This window comes from Armigeres subalbatus, chromosome 3 (assembly GCF_024139115.2).
Source record: "Armigeres subalbatus isolate Guangzhou_Male chromosome 3, GZ_Asu_2, whole genome shotgun sequence".
Lineage (NCBI taxonomy): Eukaryota > Metazoa > Arthropoda > Insecta > Diptera > Culicidae > Armigeres > Armigeres subalbatus.
Genome location: NC_085141.1, coordinates 215,987,716 through 216,011,894, shown reverse-complemented (window position 1 = coordinate 216,011,894; position 24,179 = coordinate 215,987,716). Strand labels below are relative to the sequence as shown.

Sequence of the window (24,179 nt, the reverse complement as noted above, 5' to 3'; positions counted from 1 at the left end):
TAATAAATCGATCAAATTCTGCCGCAATATTTTCTGTTTCTAAAGGTACACCATTTTACGGTTTATGTGGCCCTTGTTCAGCAACATCAAATCGTCCTCGCTGTGGGGGACAAACAGAAATGCACATATGAGTCTTTTAGTTGCGCACGTGAATTATGTTATTCAAATAATCTGCGTTTTATTAAATAATCGTTCGCTTGATTTCGATATTGCCGTCTAGATTCCTTTCCAAATAGTTTCAATCATCAACCTTTGTCACTTCATAGATACGATTTTCTATCTTTTCGAACGTGATACGCACACATATGAAATGAAATTACGGTCCATATCTTCATGTATCAGCCGACCTTATCACCCTTTGTCATCACACTACTTCTTTTCTTCCGAACCACACCGAACAGGACCGAACGTGTCCGATTCATCTTCTGTTTCGCTGAAAGCCGAACGGCGACCACAGTTCGTTGGGACTACGATGTGAGCTCTACGCTTTGACTGTACCGTAATTTCAGTATTAATCAAGCCATCGCGCTGTGCAGTGATGCTTGCTTGGATTGACTTTTATTAGCTAAGGAAAATAGTAAGTGGTGCTGTGCTTCACAAATTCGATCGTTCTACGTTGTAATAATTGGCAAATAATCAGGTTCATTTCATCACCGTTTTTCACCATTCATCATCCAGTTGTGCTTTGAAGGATTTTATTTTTAATCTCGCTTATTTCCCTTCTAGCTGCAGTTAGAACGGTCGAGAACATTCTTCGTCCGGACAAATATCGGGGGAAAAGACGATGTTGTGAAATCGTTGGCTTGCTTTGCTTCAAGTTGGGAAGCAGGCAACTAAACCAACGTGAACTTTGATCGGGCGTGGCAGCTGCGTTCGTTGTGTTTGTGTGAATTTCGACGGAAAAGTACAGTCGCTGAAAAAGTGATAAATTATAATGGCGACGGTGCTTCGCTCGTAGCTCGGTGTTCATGAAAAAATATTTCGATTCACAAGATTGATTTGGTGAAGTGCTTATCAAGCTAAAGCTGATAGATAATAAGCAAAGTGTTTGTGGCCTAATTTAGTCAATGCAACGATTGATGATGTCATTATTTTGAAACATGTTCGACGATTAAGCAAATTAAATTAAATTAATGCGGATTATCAGTAAATGGACTTCAACAATGAATTTAAAGCGTTTAGTGGTTCCCGATTTGGTTGTGTAATATATTGCGATTTTTACGTTGAAACGAGCTGAAATAATGTATCCGAGATTCAATATGTGAAATACCGATCGTATGTAATGAAGAACATTGATATTTATTGCTATTTAAATGATTTATTTTGAACGTTCATTTCATTTGATGACATTGTATTTTGTTTTCAGAATCTGATATGCTTTGGAAATGTTATGAAAATATCAGCAGCGAGGTTGTTTGATTAATTTGAATTCATTTCAAATTGTACCGTATTTCTGATGTATTTCAGAAATGGACAATCAACATGAAGATAAATAATTACGATTAATCGTTCAACTTGTTTGGAGGTTCAAGAAGATTGTTGACATTTTTATGTTACATTACAATCAATTTAATTGTGCGTACTTTCTGCGTTTTTATATATGTACTTTCAAATGTGCTCAACATAGAAAATTTAAGAAAAAAAAGGTTTTCAAGTTTTTTGCCTGAATTGAATGAGCAAGATAATCGAATTATTTCAGTCTATATACTGCATGGACAAGATTTGGTACGTTTTAGATACCCCCTTCACGCAGCGGGGGCACTTGGTCAAATAAATTTTCAAAAAAGTGAATTAACCGGGAACATTTACCACACCCTTCTAACCTTTAAAACAGTTCACTCTGGATAGCCTTTTGAATATATTGGACTTTCGAGCCAACATTCTCTGGATTTCCGAATTAAAAGCGAATTTATAATTCTGTCTTTGCCGCCTGGAAAAAAAATTTCGCACATGTTTGATTTTTGTTTTTATCGTACTTTGTGTACGGTGTAATGAAAATGCTATACTGCCCCGATTCGCATAAGATTCCCATATAAATTTTTGATGATTTTGATTTTCTTTCAAAAATAGCTTAAATTTGCCTCCAATTTACGAAAAACTGATAAAATAATAGACTTCTTTCAAAACCCATTTGTGCTGTCCCAGATGATATTTGTTGATGATATTGTTTACACATTTGGCACTACCATAGAAATGTATACAGATGAAGAATATTGTGTAAAATTTTTAGTGAGATTGCAGGTTTTATTTTTTTATTCCTTTATTATATTCTATTCCTTTATTTATTTAGGCACTCTGTGTTACTTAACCGCTACTGTGCCGAGATCTACTGTGGTATTCTGGTGTACAGAATCCACACAGAATCTATTTTTAGATTTCCGTTACTCATTATAGTTGTCATCGCCAGTCCATCTCATCGTGAGTCCATTGTGTCCGTTTGTCTATGTCGTGCATCCAATGATCGCTGCATTTTTCGGTTGCCATTTATCCGGATAACGTTGGAGGAATGCCTCCGAGAAGAACAAGTTGTCAGTCGTCATCAGGCAGTCGTGACGGTAAGGCGCGTTCCCCAAAACGCCACCGTATGGGCTGCACATCCGTCGACTGACGATGGTTTGGTGGAGGGGCTGGGAATCAAACCCATGACCATCCGCTTGTAAGGCGAACGTGTAGCTAACCACACTACGGGACCCCCATATTTTATCAATTTATTAGAACTTTTTGTATTGCTCCATGTAAAACGAGTATTAAAAAATCAACGGCAAACTACTAACTACTCAAGTTGGAGAAAACTGAAATGGCACTCTTATGCGAAGAGGGTACATATTCAACATAGAAATACATTTTTGATATATGACTCGGAGCTCCTTAGACAGTTACTGTTAGAAAGATCCATTAATTACGTAACGCAAAAATTGACCATTTTGAATCCCCCTATCCTCAATGTCACACTTTTTGTATGAAGCATCAAAAATTTTTGAATGGATTGTCACACTTCGGGCAATCGTTATGTTATTTATGGATGCTCCCTTAACTGATTTATTCGCAACATGTTGCATTCGACGGGGAATCTGATCCCAGTTATTGCAAAACAACTGCCAAACCCCCTAGCCCTGGAAAATAGATCAAAATCGATTTTCTTACATTAAAATGAATGCAAATTTAAATTTGTGGTGTGGAATATATCTTCCAAAAAAGCTATTTTTAAAATTCTAATGTGCTTTTCTCATAACACGAAAAAAGCATCATCACTGCTAAGTTAATTCAAAATTGTTTTCTTTACGAAATAACGATATTTTTCAGCTTTTGTAAAGAAATTTCAGTTTGTTCATACAAGCAAACGCTGCAATCGTTTACGTTTCAAAGTATACACAGGAAGTTTTGTATAAAATTGTTTATTTATATGTATGCGTGTCAATCAATTACCTTGGAGCAATTCATCATCAAGTTTTGATATGTGAAGCTGGTAAAAATATTTAGGGTAACGATGGTATGTTGCGCATCTGAATATATTTTGGACTTTTGGCTATATTTTTTTTGTTTTATAAATATTAGAAATACTAAAATAAGAGATCGGCGAAGACGCCATCTTGTTTCCAATCGAACCGTCAAAAGCGGTCCCAATTTAACTTGTTTATATTTTGTATCCATAAGAAGCAAGCAAAAAGTTCAAGTGCTAATATTTTTACGATTTCATGCATTTTCATGTTAATAGGGTTGCTAATCCATATGGTTAGAAACGTGAATATGAAAGAGACTTAACAGACACATGATTCCTATTTTTTTTAAAGAAAGCTAAATAGAAAAATACGCAAAATATAGCCAAAAGTCCACAATATATTCATATGTCCAAAATACATTTAGTGATGAACTTTATTTTAAAATTAAAAAATCACTTAAATAAGAATAAACAAATCCAAAATACATTATTTACCCCTTTGTTTATCATATGCTTGGATATTTGATAAAACCGTCTAAGACGAATTAAGTACTGTCCATTTAATTCCATTCCATTCCATTAACTGGTGGAATTAAATGGACAGTACTTAATTCGTCTTAGACGGTTTAATACATTCCACTAAAAGAGCTTAATATATTTTTCGGAATTTGATAAAGAAAACTAATCAGAGCTTTTTAGTGGAACGTTTTTACTTGTCATAGGGCGAGATATTACTATTCCATTTTTTTCATCACTTTATTGTAATTGCGAATACTTAACTCGAGCTCAACGCGTTTCGGAGTATCGTATGTCGTACTTGAAGCGACAAGTCGGTTTTAACCAAATGTATGTTCAGCGTAAAACCTGAATAAAAGTATGTTCTTCAAAATAGCAATTTCAACTGCTCGATTCGTGCAAAAATCATATCGCAAATTATCCCGCCTGATGTCTATTTTCAGTGCTATGTATTTTAGCATAATACATACATTCTTATGCTCTATTTCAAAATTAGGTTGATGCAAATAAAATCGATAGTTTAAATATTTTAGGATTAAACTTTCTCGAATTTTAAACAAATATTCCATATATTTGCTGTTTTTTTGTTGACAATTGAATAGTGATCATGTGCATTAAGTTGTCTATGTTTGAAATTGCAATCATATATAATAAAGAGGAAGAAGAGACGATCAGAAACAGTAAGTACAAGTTGGCTATTCACGTGCTGTTTTCTTTGGTAATGCAATATTGGCGAGAATTCAGATCGTTCAGATCGAGAAGCCTGCGTGTAGGCCCCACTTCCATCGACGCTGGACTATGTTATAAATGAACTGCGAACATGGATCGCTTCTAATCTTTATCCATGATAGTGAGTAAAAGCCAAACTTATGCAACAAAGTTCCGAAAACCGGAGGTCGTATTCAAAAAAATGCGATTGTGCAAAGAGTTTGAATTGGTGAATTAGTCTTAATAGTGATTCGGTTTGTACTATCGGGTGGGAGTGATTTGTTCATAGATGATACAGGGGTTAGACAAAAAGGTTGAGATAGGCAAAAATTTGTCGAAGTTCGAATCAGCATAACTTTGCGTAGAATGATCCGATTTTGATCATACTGGGACCAGCGGACGCGGAAACTTTTCTAGTATACTGGCCCTATGCGAAACTCCAGATTGGCCCTTGGCCACCGGTGGTGTTTCGGGTTTTCCGAGGGTATGTTCAAAACGCATTTTTTCTGCTGCTTGTCATTTTATATGACGTTTACTGCCATCATGTTTTATGTTTTCCCCAGAAACTAGAGCTAATATGCTGACCAATGCTGGCTGCAGATCGAAAATCCGTTAGGTATACGCAGAGATATGGCCATTTTCGTGAAAACGATACGGGATTGGTCATACACCCTGAACAAATGTCACTTTCGCAGAACTTCCGGAACTTGTTACAAATTGGCCAAAGAGTCTTACAGTCCTCAAAATATATCTCTAATAAAGATCCTATATTCATCGTCTTGAGAAAACATGAATTTTGACACCCATATATGCATGGTTCCAGATGGTGCCAAAACCGGCCCCTCCTGGAAGACCCATGGAACCTGCTATAAGGGTGGTAGTGGACACTATCATTCTGGAAATGTTTCTGTAATCATCGTCTCGCAAAGCCATGAAGTCAGATACTCATATTTGCATTATTCCGATCTGTTATCATTTCATCATGTTCCCGGTACCGTTTTTACGGAAATGGCCGTATCTCTGTGTAGTTTAGATGGATTCTCGATCTACAGCCACCATTGGCCGGCATATTAGTTCTAGTTTTCGGAGAAAGCATAAAACATGATGAAAGTTAACGTCACATAAAATGACAAGCAGTGGAAAAAATGCATCTTGAACATACCCTCGGAAAACCCGGAACATTTCCGGTGGCCATGGTCCAATATCAGGTTTTGCAGAGGGACAGTATACTAAAAGAGTGTCCGCTTCTGATGGTCCTAGTTTTATCAAATTCGGCTTATTATACGCAAAGTTATGCTGATTTGAATTTCGACTTATTTTTACCTATCTCAACCTTTTTGTCTAACCCCTGTATGTATGATGGTTCGCTATGACATTGCCCCCTATATCGCCGTCGCAACGACGATTTTCGGACCGACGCACACCTCTAGAACAATTGTGATTCAAATATTTGCTCAGAAACACTGCGCCAGCCGTTATTCCATGGGTACCACTTGATGCAAGAACGCTGTCTACGAGAACAATAGCGTGCGTGCTACACTAGGTGAAACCGGATTCACGGATTTCACGAAATCGGCCATATCTCAGGTGTTTGTCGTCCGATCTGTGACGTCAACATATCAATAAACTTTCCCGTCGAACGCTGATAGAACTAAATAAATCGGTTGATATTTCACGTAGTTATGGTCATTTGAATTTTGATCAACTTTCGCCTGTCCCGATAGTTCTGTCCAACCCCTGTATATGAGCTTTTACATCGCATTACTTTTACATCATTCAGTTTAATAATCAGTCGCCGAACTTCTTAGGGCGAATTTATCAATTATTTATCGAAACGCAAAAGTTTGTTCGGAAATTTGTATTCGTGCATAATTCGCCAAGAGACTAGATACATTTTGTGTCAGCGCGGTACAAAAAAAAAATAAAGGAGTGCGGTCGGAAAGTAAATCAATCAGTGCGTGATTAAACCGATTAAACGTGTTTCGTACCGGACGCAGAACTTTCACTAAATTCTTTCAGCTGTTCTACCGATCAATAGCAGCTTGTTTCTCGTGTCACCTAAGCACATCCCAATGATATTTCATCAACACTATTTTATTACTTTATCACTATAATATCGTTGTATACAATATGTATATGAAAAAGATATTTTAGTTACTAGATAAAGATTGTCGCTTCGGTTCCCTTTGTTCTGCTGTCCGGAACATGTTGGGTACCAAGCTGTCAAATCGTATGGATTTTCCTTCTTTGACATTTAGCTCCCCTATCCTCGCTAGCAAAAGATGTTCCGGACAGCGACGACAGCGACAATCTTTATCTAGTGACTAAAATATCTTTTGTATATGAGGTAGAGTGCGCGCGTGATTGGCGATAAAAATCAGTTGAAATAAAAGATATTTTAGTTACTAGATAAAGATTGTCGCTTCGGTTCCCTTTGTTCTGCTGTCCGGAACATGTTGGGTACCAAGCTGTCAAATCGTATGGATTTTCCTTCTTTGACATTTAGCTCCTCTATCCTCGCCAGCAAAAGATGTTCCGGACAGCGACGACAGCGACAATCTTTATCTAGTGACTAAAATATCTTTTGTTGAAATTCATATAACAAAACGATTAACTGGTATAAAAACTTTGTTCTCCTACAGAGGCATGCCTAATTCTTACCCATACAAATGCATGGTTTGTGTGGCCGTAAACAATTTCATTACCATTTGCCCATGCTGGTGGTTGTAAAACATCAATTGGGTTTGGGTAGATGGTAGATGGGGTAGATCGAAAGGTTGTATCGTGTACGTATACATGGCCGGGGTTCTGCCAAAACGCACCAAGCGGCTTTTTAACTGACTTGTAATATTTTATTCCCAAAACGGAACGGAAATCATTTGATATCAATTCATATGTACGTTTCTTGTGGGATATCCTAAGTTATAAGGTTGAGGGATACCCGATACGATTTGTGATCACTTTAATCTGTTAAGCGAAAAATTGAGCAGAAAAATCGGTAATTTTTCGTTGGCGCTTGGTGTGCTTTGGCTGAACCCCGACCACATAAAGTTGATGCAAAAGTATAAAGAGCCAAGCAGTACGTTTGGTACGTTTGCGTACGTTTTGACAGTTTTCCCATGGGATGCAACGCACGCAAACGTATCCATTGTGCTTGGCCTATCAGACTGCTAATCTCACTCCTGTTCACGATCATGTAACCAACATCTAGCTTGCTTCGACCTTTAGCAGCCTAGGTACCGGTACGAGAAGAGTCATACCGTTTTTGGTGATGAAACGAAAACAGCACTAAAACTTGATGCATAATATGCGGCCAAGGTTAAGCTTGTTGAAACATATTTTGGCAAAATACCTACTGCAAACGGCTACTACAGCACCATTAGATATTTATGCTTCTATTGTACCTACACGGCTACGGGTCGTAGTGTGCCACGCACAAATACCGATGTCAAAATTTCTGTGTTTGTATTCTTCTAGTCTTGGGTATCTGTTCAGTGTTCGTGTTTTACATTTTCGGATAATATTGTGGTTTTGTCAGCGATTGATTGTTGAGTCATATGCATCACAAGGTTTAGTAGTTAATTGAAAAGTTGTTACATTTTACACTAGTACGGAACTATAATTTAGATAAAAACCTAGTGAATAAAAAGTCATCCAAACCAAAGACAGAAAAAAATCAACTGCGTGAAGGATTTTTATAGAGTTATCTGCGAGACGGTAATATATGTACAATTTTGTGGAATAAGTCCTATCCGTTTCGCATGGCGCATGATTTGGGCTGATGATACAGATACTATTAGATCCTGCGACGAGACTACTGGTATTACAAGTGTCAAACCGATGTTGGTGATGAAACCAAACATGCACTACAACATGATGCATAAATTAGGACTCAAGAAAAAATAGGCTTTCTGAATGATTTACCACCGACGGTGTGTCGTGTGTCTTTTTTCGTTCTTCGAGAAATTGTGATTGTTGAAGTGCAAAACCGAGAAATAACACAACCACTCATTCAAAAAATACGGATTTGTGTAGTGGTTTGTTGGGGAACCTTAAGACCAATTGAAGCTTGTTGAAGCATAATTTGGCAAAATAATTTAAACAACTACAGCGTCACTAGCGTTCTAGTACTTATGCTTCTACTAGCTTATTACTCCGTTTCATAAACTAGTTTTAAGTATTCCGTATGTAGCTGTTTGGCAATAACAACGTCCTTCAAGTAAATGGGGATTGAATATGCCAACTTTTATGTATATTTGGATGATATTTTATTCCATTTGTTTTTGGGAATTCCGACTTTTCGAAATATGTTTTAAATGCTTCACTAGTCGCAACAGCAGGTGGTCGTTGTCGATTTGCTTGGGCTTAACAACCTTTTTCACAGTATGTACCGGGAATACGGAAGTCTTTGTCAACAAAATCAATCTGGTTCTCCATAGGCTATGATAGCACGAATGCATGTTCTCCTTCGTCACGTTTGGAGACTGATCCTTTGATTGCCGTTGGTCATCACAGCACCCATCAGTTGAGCGAACATCCTGATTGGCTTCAAGGTCAACGAGTTATTCCCGGTGCCAAATAACCAAATGCTCTGGGTTACTTGTAAGTTGATATATTTCATGAATTTTGCGTCGTTCAGCTATTAACATCACAAATTATGGATAATTATTGTTATGTTTATAAATTAAAAAATATACTTTCAAGATTAAATTCCACAAAACCTCGGAAATAATCGTTTTCGGTTTGTCTAATTGTTGACTTTTGAATAAATTTTCACTACATCTTGTTTAACTCGTTGCCACGGGTAAAACAAATTAGTATCCTCGATTTTTCCTGGCCATTTTGATTTCTTCTGATGTTGCTCAGTTGTCTCAATGTAAGATTCGATTCCAATCCGTTTTAAATAGAAGTAGCATTAGCAATAGAAGAGCTCTCATTCAAATCGGAAGAGTTTTTACTGTTTTCGATACTTATATTGCGATGTAACTCTGTGTTTAAAAGCATCTCATAGTGGCAGCGTCTGGGTTCCATTTCATGGTGATAATTCACCGAATTTTGTCTACAGCATGTTTTAACAACGGTGTAAATTCGTGGGTTCACCAGCACGAAAGGTGCCGCAACTGTATGAGATTTTTTACCACTGCACTTTCAATGCTCTAAAGAACCACAAGAACGATACGTCCAATGGTTGCAGTATATGTGTAGCATTTGGGAAAAGACTAGTTTAATCTTTTAGGCACGATCAATCTCTGGCAGCAGCATATACTTTGCCAGTCTGGGCAGCGTGCTTCAAGAAGCGTATGAGGAAGGCAAGCATGTTGATCTTGAGTCACTCGATATCTCCAAGGCTTTTGCCGGACCAGGACCCCTTTGGTCCAGACTTAGGTATTACAGGCAACATGCTTGCTTTCGTTAAAAACTTCCTCACCCGACGAACTTTTCAAATGCTCATTGGCGGCGCATCATTAGACGAGGTCCTAGCGGTGACGCTTTTCTCATCGCTTTGGACGGGGTTCAGCGTTCTAACAGCGAACGTTTATTTATTTGTATATGCCAACGACATTTTATTGGACGTGATCGGCAGAACGTCTGGAAGGAACAAGATCAAAACTTAGGCGGTTGTAAGTGCCATCTATCGCTGGGCTTCATCCTTCGGTTTTGTTATGAACGCCAGTAAGTTCGTTCGGGGACACATCTGTAGTGGTCGGCATCATTTAGCAGGCTTCTCTATAATTCGGCAAGGATGCCATTCTCAACCGGAAGATCGTCCGGGTTCTTGATGTCGACATCGACTGGAAACTAACCTTTCTACCGCACTGCCGGGCGGTGAAAGTAGCTTGCAAGTCTCGCATTAGTCTCATGAAAATTCTTGAAAAAAAAACACCGTACCATTAATCGAAGCACCAGACTAAAAGTTAGACAAGTTATTATCGACAGCCGCTTGTTCACGGCCTTGAACTAACTTGTTCTGTCTACCGGAATCTCATCGACATTGTTTTCTGCAGCTACGTACGGCTAGCCTCTGGTCTGCTTCCGTCCACACCAGTTGAGGCAGCCTGCGTTGTTGCTAGGAGTCTTCCTTCCCAGCATTGGATTCTGATGGCCATCTTTCGCAAACCCGCTTTTTTGCGGCTGCCACTTCAGGAAAAGACAGGATCCCACTCCTCAATCAGCGGATCAGCTGGTACTGGTTCCCCCCCCCGTATCGTGGGTCCACTGGCAAGGAGCAAAGGGCTGGCTGATGCCTCCCATTAACATCGACCGCACCATCGCCTCCCGGTTCAAAAGAGAAGAAAACACGGACGAACTTAGAAGATCCGTACTGGAACTCAGCGCAATGCGCTTCCGAAATAGCGAGATTCGGTATATCGACGGATCCGTCTCCAGTCGAGGAGTCGGCTTTAGAGTCTGTTGACTCAACCTGGCCAAATCGGAGAGTCCATCCTGCCATTTTTTTTTTCGCTAAAGCCGCCGCTGTTTTTATCGCCACCCTTCCGAAGAACAAACTAATCGTGGTCTTCACGGACTCCGCTAGTGTAATTTCCGCCACGAGGGATTACCTTGCGCCTGCTTAATCCCGCTGACCGACATTAAGAAATGGACAAAGAGCATCGTCGTTAACTAATGGGCTCGGACCTGGAACAATAACAGAGGGCTCTTTTTGAGGAGTGACCCTGTTTCTTAAAAAGAACAGCAAGTCATATCGAGGCTCCGGACCGGCACAAAGGTCTCCCACAACTTTAGTATTCGGGACGCACTGGCGGACGACGGAGCTTCGATGGCTGCCTTTTTTGCTACCTTAAGGATGCTGGTTTATATTTTCAAATATAGTTCTGGGGCACCCCAAACACTCTGATTCGAGGATAAGTCCTTTTTCCAATGGCGAATGGACCTTCCGCGGATATAACTATCCCCCCCCCCCCCCAGTGACATCCCTCTGTCGTTCAGCTGGTGGTGGGACTTTTATACCAGTTCCCTGCCAAAAACTTAACTTGTATAACGCTCAGTTCTATTTTCTGCAGATTTGAACCACGAATGAATCTCGAGATTCAAATATTTTTCAATTGTTTTGGTGTATGAATGCGTCGTTTTATTTACGGATCAATTTACGATGCAATTACGACACTTTTCTTGGCAGCAACATCATTTTTTCATTTAATTGAAAATTCGAAAAACATGAATGGAACACAGCTGGGGAAACCAGCGAGTTTGTCCTCTCTCCAACTTTGCTCAAACTAGAATTAATAGTGATTAATAAAGTTTCCTCCTTACCGAGACGGGAATCGAACCCACACTTCCACGTCTATACGATGGACGTCGCTAACCGCACGGGATATTTTTTCTAGAACTTTGTTTAAATTTGAATCGGAAGGAAACCGATTTATTCTTCCTTTATATAATTGAATTTTGGCGGTTCTTCGCTAACTGTTAAATATTATACCTTCATTATACCTTCAAAAATTACACAACTTTGGGCAAGGTTCCCCCAAAAGATATTTTAGTTACAAGATAAAGATTGTCGCTGTCGTCGCTGCCCGGAACATCTTTTGCTGGCGAGGATAGGGTGCTAAATGTCAATGAAGGAAAAATATATACGATTTGACAGTTTATTGTTTATTGTTTATTGTGTGATTTCATCAACATACTACAATTCGCCCTAATTATGTATGTAAATATTAATTAATACTAAAAAAAGCACATAGTCAAGAAAATATAACATAGTAGCATTGTCAAGATAAAAAATTAAAACAAATAAAATGCAGCCTTATCACATACAATCAACGAAAAAATTCAGAAAATCTACGACGAAGAACATTCCGCGTCAAGTTGAAGTCGAACATGGAAGAAACTCTTTTAAACGTTCTCTGGAGGCCGTAGATTGCAGTTTCTGCACCGTAGTTAGTGCGACGAAGGGGGAGCCTCAGCATCGAACTGTTCCGTAGCGGTCTTGGTTGAACGTTCATGTTGACTTGTTGTGAAATTCTTTCGCAATCTATTCTTCCATGAAGTACATCAGCTACACATAGGGCTCTGTTCACATCCCGGCGGATACGCAGTGACTCTAAGGCAATCAAGCGACAGCGATCTTCGTAACTAGGAAAATGCAGCGGGTCTCTCCAGTTTAGTCTTCGAAGCGCAAACCGCAGGAAACGCCGTTGAATAGATTCAATACGTTCTACGCCGTTGTTGTAATACGGGCTCCATACTGACGAACAATACTCTAGTGTAGAGCGCACCAAAGAACAGTACAGCGATTTCAGACAATAGACGTTCGTAAAATTTTTCGCTGTTTCCTTGACAAAGCCCAGGGTTCTAGACGCTTTGTCGACAACGTATGAAAGGTGGTGTGAAAATGTCAGTTTTGAGTCTAAAACCACACCCAAATCCTTCACGTGATTCACCCGTTCGAGTGTAGTTCCCAGCAAATGGTAATTGAAGATAATCGGCTCTTTTTTGCGTGAAAATGTGATAACGGAACATTTTGTCGGATTAACAACCATCCGGTTCGTAGTGCACCAATCAGCGAAAGCATTGATTTGACCTTGGAGAGTATGGCAATCAGTAACCGAGCAGATACGTAGGAATATCTTGAGATCATCGGCAAATGATAATTGTGGACCCTTAACAGCGTGATGGACATCATTGAAGTACATGATAAAAATCAGCGGTCTTAAATGGCTGCCTTGTGGTATACCCGACGTTGCACGAAAGTACGTTGATCGGTTGTCGCCTAATGTGACCGTTAATTGGCGGTCAGTTCGGTACCCAACATGTTTCGGACAGCAGAACAAAGGGAACCGAAGCGACAACCTTTATTATGTAACTAAAATATCTTTTGAGGGAACCTTGCCCAAAGTTGTGTAGTTCTTGAAGGTATAATTTTGTTATAAAGAGAAAAACAAAACAAAAATATTTACAAACAGTTAGCGAAGAACCGCCAAAATTCAATTATATAAAGGAAGAATAAATCGGTTTTTTTTCGATTCAAATTTAAACAAAGTTCTAGAAAAAATATTCCTTTGGTACACTGAACCAAAACTTCATCCCGCCAGCGACTGAAAACTGATTTGCTCATGCCCCTTAACGAAGTGTAGTCGAAAACCGGATGATAGTCATTCAGTCGGATAAAATCGGGATGCTGATGAGTTGAATGAAATTCATCCGAAAAAAGGAGGAAATGCATTCCAGTTAGAATTAGCATCATACAGTAAACAAATGTAAATGTTACGACAATTAGCTGACACGTGAATTAGATTCAGAATGTTTATGTGTATGGAAAACAAATATTGAATAAATTAGTTTTCTTTTTTTTGTTAAATATCTTGGCTGTGCATATGCACAGCATATGTTTCGAAATGGACAAATTGATATGAAATTTGCGAAAAAGAATCCACGTGTCTTGGAGGGACTCTAACCGTCAACCTCCTACTCTCTAGATAGGCGTGATAACCCTTACACAACAAGACCACTTAAAGGTCACATTTGCGGAAAAGCCATCAGAATCCGAGTACCAACCTCCACCGCGGTTAGCTCTCTTTTTTGCAAATTGAATATCTTTCGGATGCTTGATTTGTCCAATCTCCACACGTGCTTTACTGTTGTATATCCACAGTCAAGCGAGTGCACATTGTTTATTAAACGAGAGGATCGCACTCAGAGTAGGAGGTTGAGGGTTCGAGTCCCTCCAAGACACGTGGATTCTTTTTCGCAAATTTCATATCAATTTGTCCATTTCGAAACATATGCTGTGCATATGCACAGCCAAGATATTTAACAAAAAAATGGTTTTCGTACGGCCGAGTTGCCGAATAATATGCAATTAATTGTAATCAAGTGTCGGTCTTTCACCGTCATTAGTCGTCTGAGTACACGCGACCGTTTACGTAAAGGCAATCAAACTCATCAAATGCTTTAGCCAAGCAAACCTTTGGCACAGCAGAGTGCGATTGAATTCGCATTCTATACCGTCCCGCCCAGGCCGTGGCTGTGGGGCATGGAGATCGATCCTCTCGTGGAATAAGCTCTGTGCACTCGCTGGGCTGTGGATGTACAACAAGAAAGCAAAAGTGGCGGTTGGGCAACCCAAGCATCCAAAAGATATTCAATTTGCAAAAAGGAGCTAACCGCGGTGGAGGTTGGTACTCGGATTCTGATGGCTTTTCCGCAAATGTGACCTTTAAGTGGTCTTGTTGTGTAGGGGTTATCACGCCTATCTAGAGAGTAGGAGGTTGAGGGTTCGAGTCCCTCCAAGACACGTGGATTCTTTTTCGCAAATTTCATATCAATTTGTCCATTTCGAAACATATGCTGTGCATATGCACAGCCAAGATATTTAACAAAAAAATGGTTTTCGTACGGCCGAGTTGCCGAATAATATGCAATTAATTGTAGTTTTCTTTGATAAGATGTAATCAAAACACATTATAATGAGTGACACATTTAAAAGAAAATTTATTGCAAATAAATTAAATACGTTTATCACATGTTTTTTTACATTGTTGGCCTCAAACAAAACACAGTGAAAATGCGATGAAATAGTCAATTGGAGGGCACGTTCAAACAGTTTCTTTTACAACCGCTTCTGGCGTCGATTCGATGCATTCCGTTTGAGATATAAAACTGTGCACTGATCTCAAGCAGCGTTCTGAGCCTTGTTCTAACCATCCTGGCCCTGTTGCGTTGCAGTAACCGAAACCAAGCAATTTTTTGTGATACGTCGTGTGCCTGGGAAAAATAATGCAGTTTCGTTTATGCCGTATCTTTGAAATGCAATTTATTTGTTCGTTAAGACTTTTAAGAACACGAATATGAACTCACAATAAGACTAAAACACCTGCCACACTAGATTCCTCTAGAATGATAGCACCTGGAATGGTCCCGGCCCGACTACGATGTGTTGCAGAAATTTATTCTTTAAATGAAGGTGTTTTAAAGCATGATTGCTTTTGTTTTATTTCTGAAAAACACAAGAATGGGATCTTATACTCTCTTGATGAGAAATGCATCCAAAACAATAATTCTTACAGTTTTCCTTAAAATCGAAAAAAAATAAACGCCAATCCAATGTTCCTTCCGCTTGGCTTTGAAATTTACAATGGCGATGTTCCATCCGATGAACCGTGTTCTCGAGGTGTATCTGGTGCATCGGGTGCAACTTTTGTTCATTCCAAAATCGAATGATTTGTGTTAAGGGGCAGCATCAAAACAACAATCATTCGATTTTGGGATGAGAATCAGCCGGTGTTGAAAAGATTATCTTTCGAAAAAAGGTGGATTCTGCAGATGATGAATTCATAATTTGAAAATGAAAGGATAGGGTTAAAAACTTGCTGTAATGATGATTCAGTCGTATTTAGGATTAGGTTTTAGTTCAGTGTAGTAGTAAAATTTATTTTATTTGATATCTTTTCAAAATTTTCAATTTTGCGGATTCCGTAAAGTTCTTTCGACGCTGTCAAAATTCTATCGCCAGCCTGAAAAACTTCAATACACTAAAACAAAAATCTGATATTTGGCGTTGTCATCGTAGAATGCCATGCCAAACAACAGAGAAAAAGTATGAAGTGACAGCTGGGGCAGTTAAAAATTGAACCGGGAAGAGGAAAGTTTTTTCCGGAACAACAATACTAGCAGGATTTTCTACGCCTTCTCTTACGTTCGAACTGTCATTTTCGGCGTTGATTGCGACGCTGCACTAGATATTTTTTTGCGCGATCCTTTTAGGTTTCCCTACATCTCGTCCTAATATGTATTGTATTTCCACAGTTTTTCAACTTTCTCCTTTAAACCTACTAACTCTTTGTATATATCATCTCAGAAGAGTCCAAGACGAACCGATTGGTGAAAAAGGTTGCAAATCGGTCATTCCGTTCGTGAGTTAAATTGCCTCGAATGAAATGCAAACTCATTTTTATATATAGAAGAAGAAGAAGATTTTTGTTTGTTGCATGTATTAATTATATCGCATAAAAAACTAATACAAGACAAAATCGTATCAAATTCGTAATTAAGAGAATATTTTAAACTTCAATTTGATAAGTTTGTGTGCATTTGATTGGAAATCTTTTTTTTTAAATTTAGCTTCTGTAATGAGTTGTTGGCAAATGAGACAAACTTTGACTTAAGGTCACTCCTGACAAAATCCAAGTTTCAAAGTGCTCGCGTTTTCGGGGGCACACCACTCGATACGGAAGCAACGCACGACTGTCATTTTTATTTTGTCGCGACGCAGCAAAGCTGAATCAACAAAAATTACAGTTCTCCGCCGCCTCCGTATCGAGTGGTGTGCCCCCGAAAACGCGAGCACTTTGAAAATTGGATTCTGCCAGGAGTGACCTTAATGATTGGAAACATCCATGAATAAACGCAAACCTACAGCGCAAAACCAGCAAGCACAACCATGCCGATGGTAGTCAAAGTCGACGACACACGGCATCTATTTACTCTGTAATGTGTTCATTGCTTGCACTGCACATGGGAAGTGTGTGAGGTCCGAACGGGCCAAAGTTGCATATGCGTCATGCATTGTCGCAAGAGTCAAATTGCAAGCCGAGCATACCAAATAACACAAAATGCTGGGATGAGCATTTTTTTTGTTCTCGTCGTCTGTGGTCTTATTTTCATTTCTTTTTAGAAGTGAGAACATGGAATGGATGAAGACCTCCGTTGTTGCATAAATAGCCGAATCCGATCATTCAATGAGGAATTCTTTTTCTAGAGCTCGACCCTACTGGACTGCTTCAGTTTTGGCAATCGACTACTCTTCAAAGAATTTTTTTTTAAAATTCTAAAAAATCCAATCCTTAGTTGCTGAGCTTTGATCGCGCTCGTTAAAATTTTCCTCATAGTTATAGTAGAAGATAATGTGTTTAAGGTAATTTACAGTTAGTCCATCTTAGAAGGACAATTTGACATACTCATTGATTAAGGCTGTTCGTGGAGAATTTATATAAAATAGCTCCTGTTTTCAGAGTGCGTTTCACGTATCGCATCTCAAGTATTGAATATGTTACGACTGTTTGGTCTTCATTTGGTTCTACGCTTTTTTAATGCTTAGTAAAGTGATTTTTAAACACCTGAAAAGTCAACATATGGTTCTAAGCTGGACCAGTATACTAAAGAACATTCCTGTAGTAATCCAATTTGAGTTTTTCATGCTTACTTTTAAATGGATTTCAAAACTAGATCAATGGAAGACCGCATTAGCTTACTTTTAATAAACTTATAATTCTATTTCTAGTCTGAGTCGCCGGAGTGAAAAAAAACATCATTTGGGGAAAAATCTGCAGACATGTTCTATACTGCCGTCATATGCATACTTGTCCCATGTTTTCTGGGATTCCTTATATACATGGGACAGTTATGCGTATAACGGCATTATATTACTTGTATTAATCAGAATATCTAATAGCCTATTTAAATTACGCCATTTATCATAATAATTATCGTGTTAAAGTGGAGAAATGAAAATTTGATGTATGGGGATAGTCAACAAGTCTCCATGATATTTATTATTATATAAATAGCGTAATCTGCCTATTCCTTTATAAATTTTTGTTTATATAAATATAAACTAGGTGCATAGTTTTCATCAAAACATGTTTTTTTAAACCGACGTTTTATTAGTAATTTTGTTTTATCTTCCAACGTATATAGAATTAAGCATTTTATTTTTTTTACTACTTTCAGATAATGGCAGAACTGGAAGAACGAGAACGCAAAAACAGGGAACTCCGTGAGCAGGTTCATGTATTATTAGACAATGCGAGCGGACTGTTGGCCTTGTTTGAGGGGCCAGCACCCATGAAGAACTTATTCAATAAGCAATATCAAAAATTTGAATCCATTGTTAGCGACCGCAGCGTAAGGTATTTGACGATATGCTTTGTCATTTGACCGAATTTTTTGAATCTAATATATTTCAAAATTGTTCACATTTTCTACAGAATCAAATCTGATAACCTGCAAAAATTGATCGAACACACACAAAACCTGATCACTAAGATAGAGAGCAATTCCACCGCAAAAGTGGAAACCCCTGTTCAGAGTACTCCACAGCCGCAAGTCACGGAGGAACCTGAACCACCGAAAGTGGTATCTGCTGCGGTGAGCTCGTCCACCGCGTTACCATCGGTTGCTACTGCTGTTGAAGAGATCCAGAATGCGCCAATTGTCGTTCCTACCCCAGAGCCATCTCCACGAGTTGCCGAGAAACCTTGTGCGGAGGTGTCCCCTGTGGAAGTTACACCTCCAGCAACGTCACCACCGGTTGCCACTGTGAGCAATGCAACCCAACAAAAAGCTCCAGAAAAGAGTGTGGTCGCAGAGGTTGTCCGTGTGATGAAGGCCCAGATCCCATGGAGAACTCCTACTCGCCTGGAACCATTGGTTAGGGAGTTCGTGAAAGAAAAACCAAAAGGAAAAGACAGAAAGCCGGATGAGAAGAAGCAATCCGGACATTTCGTAAAGCCTATTGAAAACATTAAGGAACCTGAAAGGTTAGCTTTGAAATACAAGATAAAAAAGCGCCCGGCCGAAGAATCGCTCAATAGTGATATAGAGTTTAAGAGGCCAACACTTCCAGCTAGACATGAGCCACAGAAACCGCTATTCCAAAGACGCCATCAGCTACCACCGGTTGGTGGTGCAAAATTCAACGCCAGGGATCCAAGAACGTACGGTGAATATTGCGCAAAACGCCGAAATCAACAGAGATTTGAGAGTCAAAATGGCCATTATTCGAAACATCGAACATACACGCCTCCTCAGGTTGAGATCGCCCAAACGGCAGCCGCCCATCGGTTTGTAGCTCCTGCACCAGTACTTCATTCAAACCCACTGCTGCCTCGACCTGTTCACAAGCCAGCGCCACCTGCTGCTCGCCAGTTTGCGGCTCCGGCCCCTCTGGCTTCTTCGAAACATCAAGCTCCTCCGAAAGCATCCGTACAACCCACTAGCAGACCTTCCGCGCCGGTCGCTCCGGTAACAGCTCCTTCCAAAGCAAATGCGAAAAAGGTTGAACCCAGAATCGATTCACGGAAAACAAATCCCGTTTTCTCCAAGGACGAACCTATTCCTCTTGGCAAAAAGGAAGCCCCTAAGAAGCCAAACTTGACGAAATCCGCCACTCCGGTTGTACCTGATCCACCTCAGGAAGAACCCAAGAAGAACGAACAACTCGCAAAGGCCGTTGACGAACCTACGAAAGAAGTCGAAAAAGTGGACGATTCGAAGCAGGATGGCATTCAGAAGAATTTGATGGACCTGCTGAAGGAGATTGGTGATGAGGATAAGGTCAAGCAAATCCTAGAGGTGATGAACAAGAAGTCTGATGACGAATCGGAAGATAAAAACAAGAAGTTGGAAAATAACACCCAAGAAACCTCAAACCAGGAAGACGAAGAAGCTAAGACTAGTCTCGGTAAGAAAGAAGAACCAGCTACTAAAGGAAAGAAAGGACGAAAGTTCAAACGAATTATATCCAAACCGGGAATTGACTCGTCTTCGGAAGACGAATCCAGCAAGAAAGAGGAAAACAAAAAGGAAAAACCGAAGAAACGGGTTACTGGCGGTAGCCGAGAAGTCAGCGCACTCATCGAGAACGTCGTCGACTGGATATCGAAAGGCGGCGAAGCGCAGTACACCCGCCGAAGGGGTGCCATCATTCAACCTACTGGGCTTGTTCCGGATAGTCCACCGGCCAAGCAAACCAAGGGACGTAAATCTAATGAAGAGGTACGATCTGGTACGTCGGCAGATGAGGAAGACAATGAAAGTACTAATGATACCCATACTGAACAACCAATGGAGGACGATGATTCCTTGTTGACAGTTACGAGGTCCCCACCAGCAGCATCAAAGGGCAAGCGAACGAGCAAAGAAGGCAGCTTCGTATACAATGACAAGAATGCCGTTCACTATAACAGCAACTACTCGAGCAATTGTGCCATCTGTTCCTTCAACGGTTCTGCCATCGTGGACCATTACGTGTACGAGCACAAGCAGTACGAAGTGTTCGTAAGCCGTGTTTCGCCCAAGATGGCAGACATTATTCGGGCGGATCTGTTCCTTACCAATGGCTCGGTCATCAACGAAGGTAGTGAGGACGAAAAGGTGCGGTTCAAATGCTACTTCTGCCTCACATTGAAGGAGCTAAGTCGGGCCGGTTGGATCGCGCACATGGCCGCCCATACAGGCGAATACCGTTATCGTTGCACAAGTTGTCCTGTAATGTCTAAGACCGAAGAGCTGGAAAGCAGTTTCTACCACGAAAAAACCTGTTTGAAGCCAACTTTGGCTTTGTACAACAATATCGAGTTTCAGGACAATCACATCTATGGGTTCATCTGCAACGCTTGTAACTACATTCAGATTCGACGCGTCAACATGGAACGTCATTTAAAGCGAGAGCATCCCTCCTCAGATGTAACTTGCAGTCGTTTCAGCATCGTCAACTACAAAATTGACGCCAAACCGGTAATCGATGAGGATCAGTTGATGGCAGATCTCACTCCTCCGCCGACGGTTCTTATTCCCTTCAATGCAAAGGCCGAACCTCTGGAACCATGCGAAATTGTGAATCAACCTTTTACGGAAGACGAGGAAATGGGTGAAGCCGAATGCCTTCCTCCACCGTCTGCTCCAAAACGACGAACTGATATTCGATTGGAATCGATTCACATCGGGTCGTCCGGGATTCCGAGCGATTTCATTCACAAACCGTTCTCGTTCAAAATGGAACAAGAGCTGCAGGGTATGCAGATCTCATCGAGCGCTACGGAGTCCCCAATGTCGCCCGAACCGGCAGCTGATTTGAACGAATCGGCGATGTCGTCATCGGAAGCAGAAGCTGTGGTGCCTATCATACAAATAGAATCGGTTCAGAGCGGATTTGACTTGGGCGGAGTTCTCTTCAAGCACGAAAAGGATACCGAATACGATTCAGATGCAAGCGATAAGACAACGGATTTCAACATGTCTGATGCTACAGAGGGACAAAATGGAGAAAGTTCCAGCGAAGGTGGCCAAAAGAGTGGTGACAATGGAGGTAATCAGCAAGATGGAAATTCAGGGTCGGCGTCTTCCAGTGGAACTGGAGCTGGAGCATCTTCTTCGGGAAGTGGATCAAGTGGCGGCGGAGCAGCCGGTGATGGTGGTGGTGACGGAGGAGATGGTCGTAAACCCAATGAGTTTCCTCTTCCGTTCACTATCAAGGTCGAGAAAGATGAAAAGGAAAAAGAAAAGGAGAAGAAAGCAGAAACCAATCCGGAAAATGTTGTCATTAAAACTGAAAAACCAGATGACGATACGCCAACCGAACCACCCATGGCGGAAGGAAACTACGATTTTGTCGAACTTGTTCTGGACAGCACCCGTATAGAGCATGTTGCTTTCGTAGAGCATCAATCGGAATTGTTGTACCTGTGTCTAATACCCGGATGTCAATATATATCGAAAAAGTCCCAAGATTTTACCACCCATGTCAGTCGGAAACATGGTACTACCATTTGGGATGGGTATTGCCACCCTTGTCAATCGCAAATCGTTATCGTAGAAAATTGTACGATCTCCAATGAACTGCAACATCTTCTGGACGTGCACTCAAGAAGGAAAACGCCAACCGTGGAAGCCCCAGCGGCGAGTACACCGAATATGCTTCGTATTCGACGTATTCCAGGCGATACGCTCTCAAAAGACTCGAATCCTCCTCCGCTAACGCCGATTATGCCAACAGGAACTATTATTTCCGGGGCACCCGGGATGCCATTGGGATCGAACCCCATCATCATTACCTCTGCGGCTACCATATCTCCTGTCATGCCGACTATCGCTGGTGGCACTCTCATTACTCCAACGCACACAATCCCAGCACAAATTCGACCGGTCTTGCAACAGCCTGCTTCAGCGACAGTAATATCCCCTCACATTCAGCCCCCGGCACTTGCCCCCGTTTCAATTAGCACCAGCACAAACTCAGCGGTCTCCGGTATGGCCAATTTGCATATTAACGCGATACGGCTGAAACCGTGGACCAACATGGTCACGACGAAAAACAGAGAACACTGCCGCAACATGCTCGAGGACGACGCTCTGCTGTGTTTGTATAAGTGTATGTCCCGGTCCTGTGCGTTCACCACCAACAATCGGTTCTTCATGGAACAGCATCTGCAGTTGCACGAAAACCTCCACAACATCCACGCCGGCAGCCGGAAGTGTTGGCTCGAGTGCGCTTATTGTGATATCATCGCCACGAACAACAACGTCCTGCTGGCGCACATCGATGCCGAACATGCCACCTGTGGGTTCCAGTGCAACCTGTGCTTCTATCGGAGCCGGGACCCGACCAACGTTGTCGTCCACCAGAAAACCTACCACCCAATCGGGGACGTCCCAAAGCGGATACTCATCATGCCGGACCACTTGAAGAGCTTCGGTGACGACGAGTGGAAGTCGATGCAGGAATCACTCCGGCGGAATGTGCTACCCCTCCACTGCACTAGTGAGTATCTTAGTTTTTTAGCGCAATTAGCGCATTATGCCAGAGCGTTAGGCTACTGTTTAAAATTTTGATTCCCGATTTGATTTCTGAGAACCTTGAAATTATGTTGCTCTCTTCCCAGCGGAAGACGATGTTGTAAATACAATTTAAGCCAGTCTCGTAGATGCCTAGGATGTAGAATTAAGTGTTAGATTCTCAATCTTTAATGTACTGAGTATTTGCTATTTTCGCAAGATACAGTAATTTCAAATTGGCTATTCTTTAACGTTGACTGTCGATGGACAATTCTCATTTTTTGTTATAGTTACGTTACGAGACAGAGAGACGATCTGTTGCAGATTGTCTGAAGAGAAAACAAATGTTCTGAGGAGAATAAAGATTCACATGAATTTTAAAACGTAACATTTGTTGAGTTTTTATTTGTACCACGTCCTTTTCGGAGATAAGTCAGCGTTTGACACCACGAAGGCTGCAGGTACCATCTTTTTTACCTACTTCCACTGGACACTATAGGTAAATGCATCCCAGGCATCTGCGTTGACAGTATTTTAAAGCTATTATAGAGCTTTCCAACGTTACAGTACTAGAAATATATTTAGAGAAATTTGTTGTTTTGTGAAATAGTAGCACTGACGCAGATGTTCTGTTATGCATCCTATAATGTCTTTTGGCACTTGGTTGTTGATGTGCTTGATTTGGATCGGCTTGAAAGGTAAGTCTATGAAAACTCTCTTTCTATCGGATTTAGGACAATAAACTGACATACACAAGTACTGTCGAGTCAAGATGCGTAATGTGACTCCAGAACTTGGTTTGTAAGATTTCAGAAGTATGCTTGCTGACTGACGCCACTCTTATGTTTGTAGTTCAGAATTAACATAAATGATATGGGTAGGTATTATTATTACTATTTGAAAGAAAAAAAATTGTGATATAGAACCGTGTGCTTAAAGCTGGAATCTTTTTTTTTTTCAATTTAAATTGAATGGAATGAATTTAAATCAGAGATGGGTCTTA

At 40.5% G+C, this 24,179-nt stretch overlaps 1 protein-coding gene across 5 annotated transcripts in view; it reads left to right on the top strand.

Annotated features, from left to right (window-relative positions):
- The window catches only part of LOC134219625 (uncharacterized), a 119,721-nt gene that overhangs the window by 63,514 nt on the left and 32,028 nt on the right, over positions 1 to 24,179 (top strand). For 2 of the 5 annotated variants that reach the window (XM_062698411.1, XM_062698412.1), the window contains exons 3-4: positions 18,353 to 18,531; positions 18,610 to 23,162. In XM_062698411.1, coding sequence (XP_062554395.1) covers positions 18,353 to 18,531; positions 18,610 to 23,162 — 4,732 coding nt within the window. Of the gene's footprint in view, positions 1 to 443; positions 578 to 1,254; positions 1,276 to 8,232; positions 8,381 to 18,352; positions 18,532 to 18,609; positions 23,163 to 24,179 lie in introns of those variants that run through there. The other 3 variants (XM_062698413.1, XM_062698415.1, XM_062698414.1) reach the window with 3 other exon arrangements.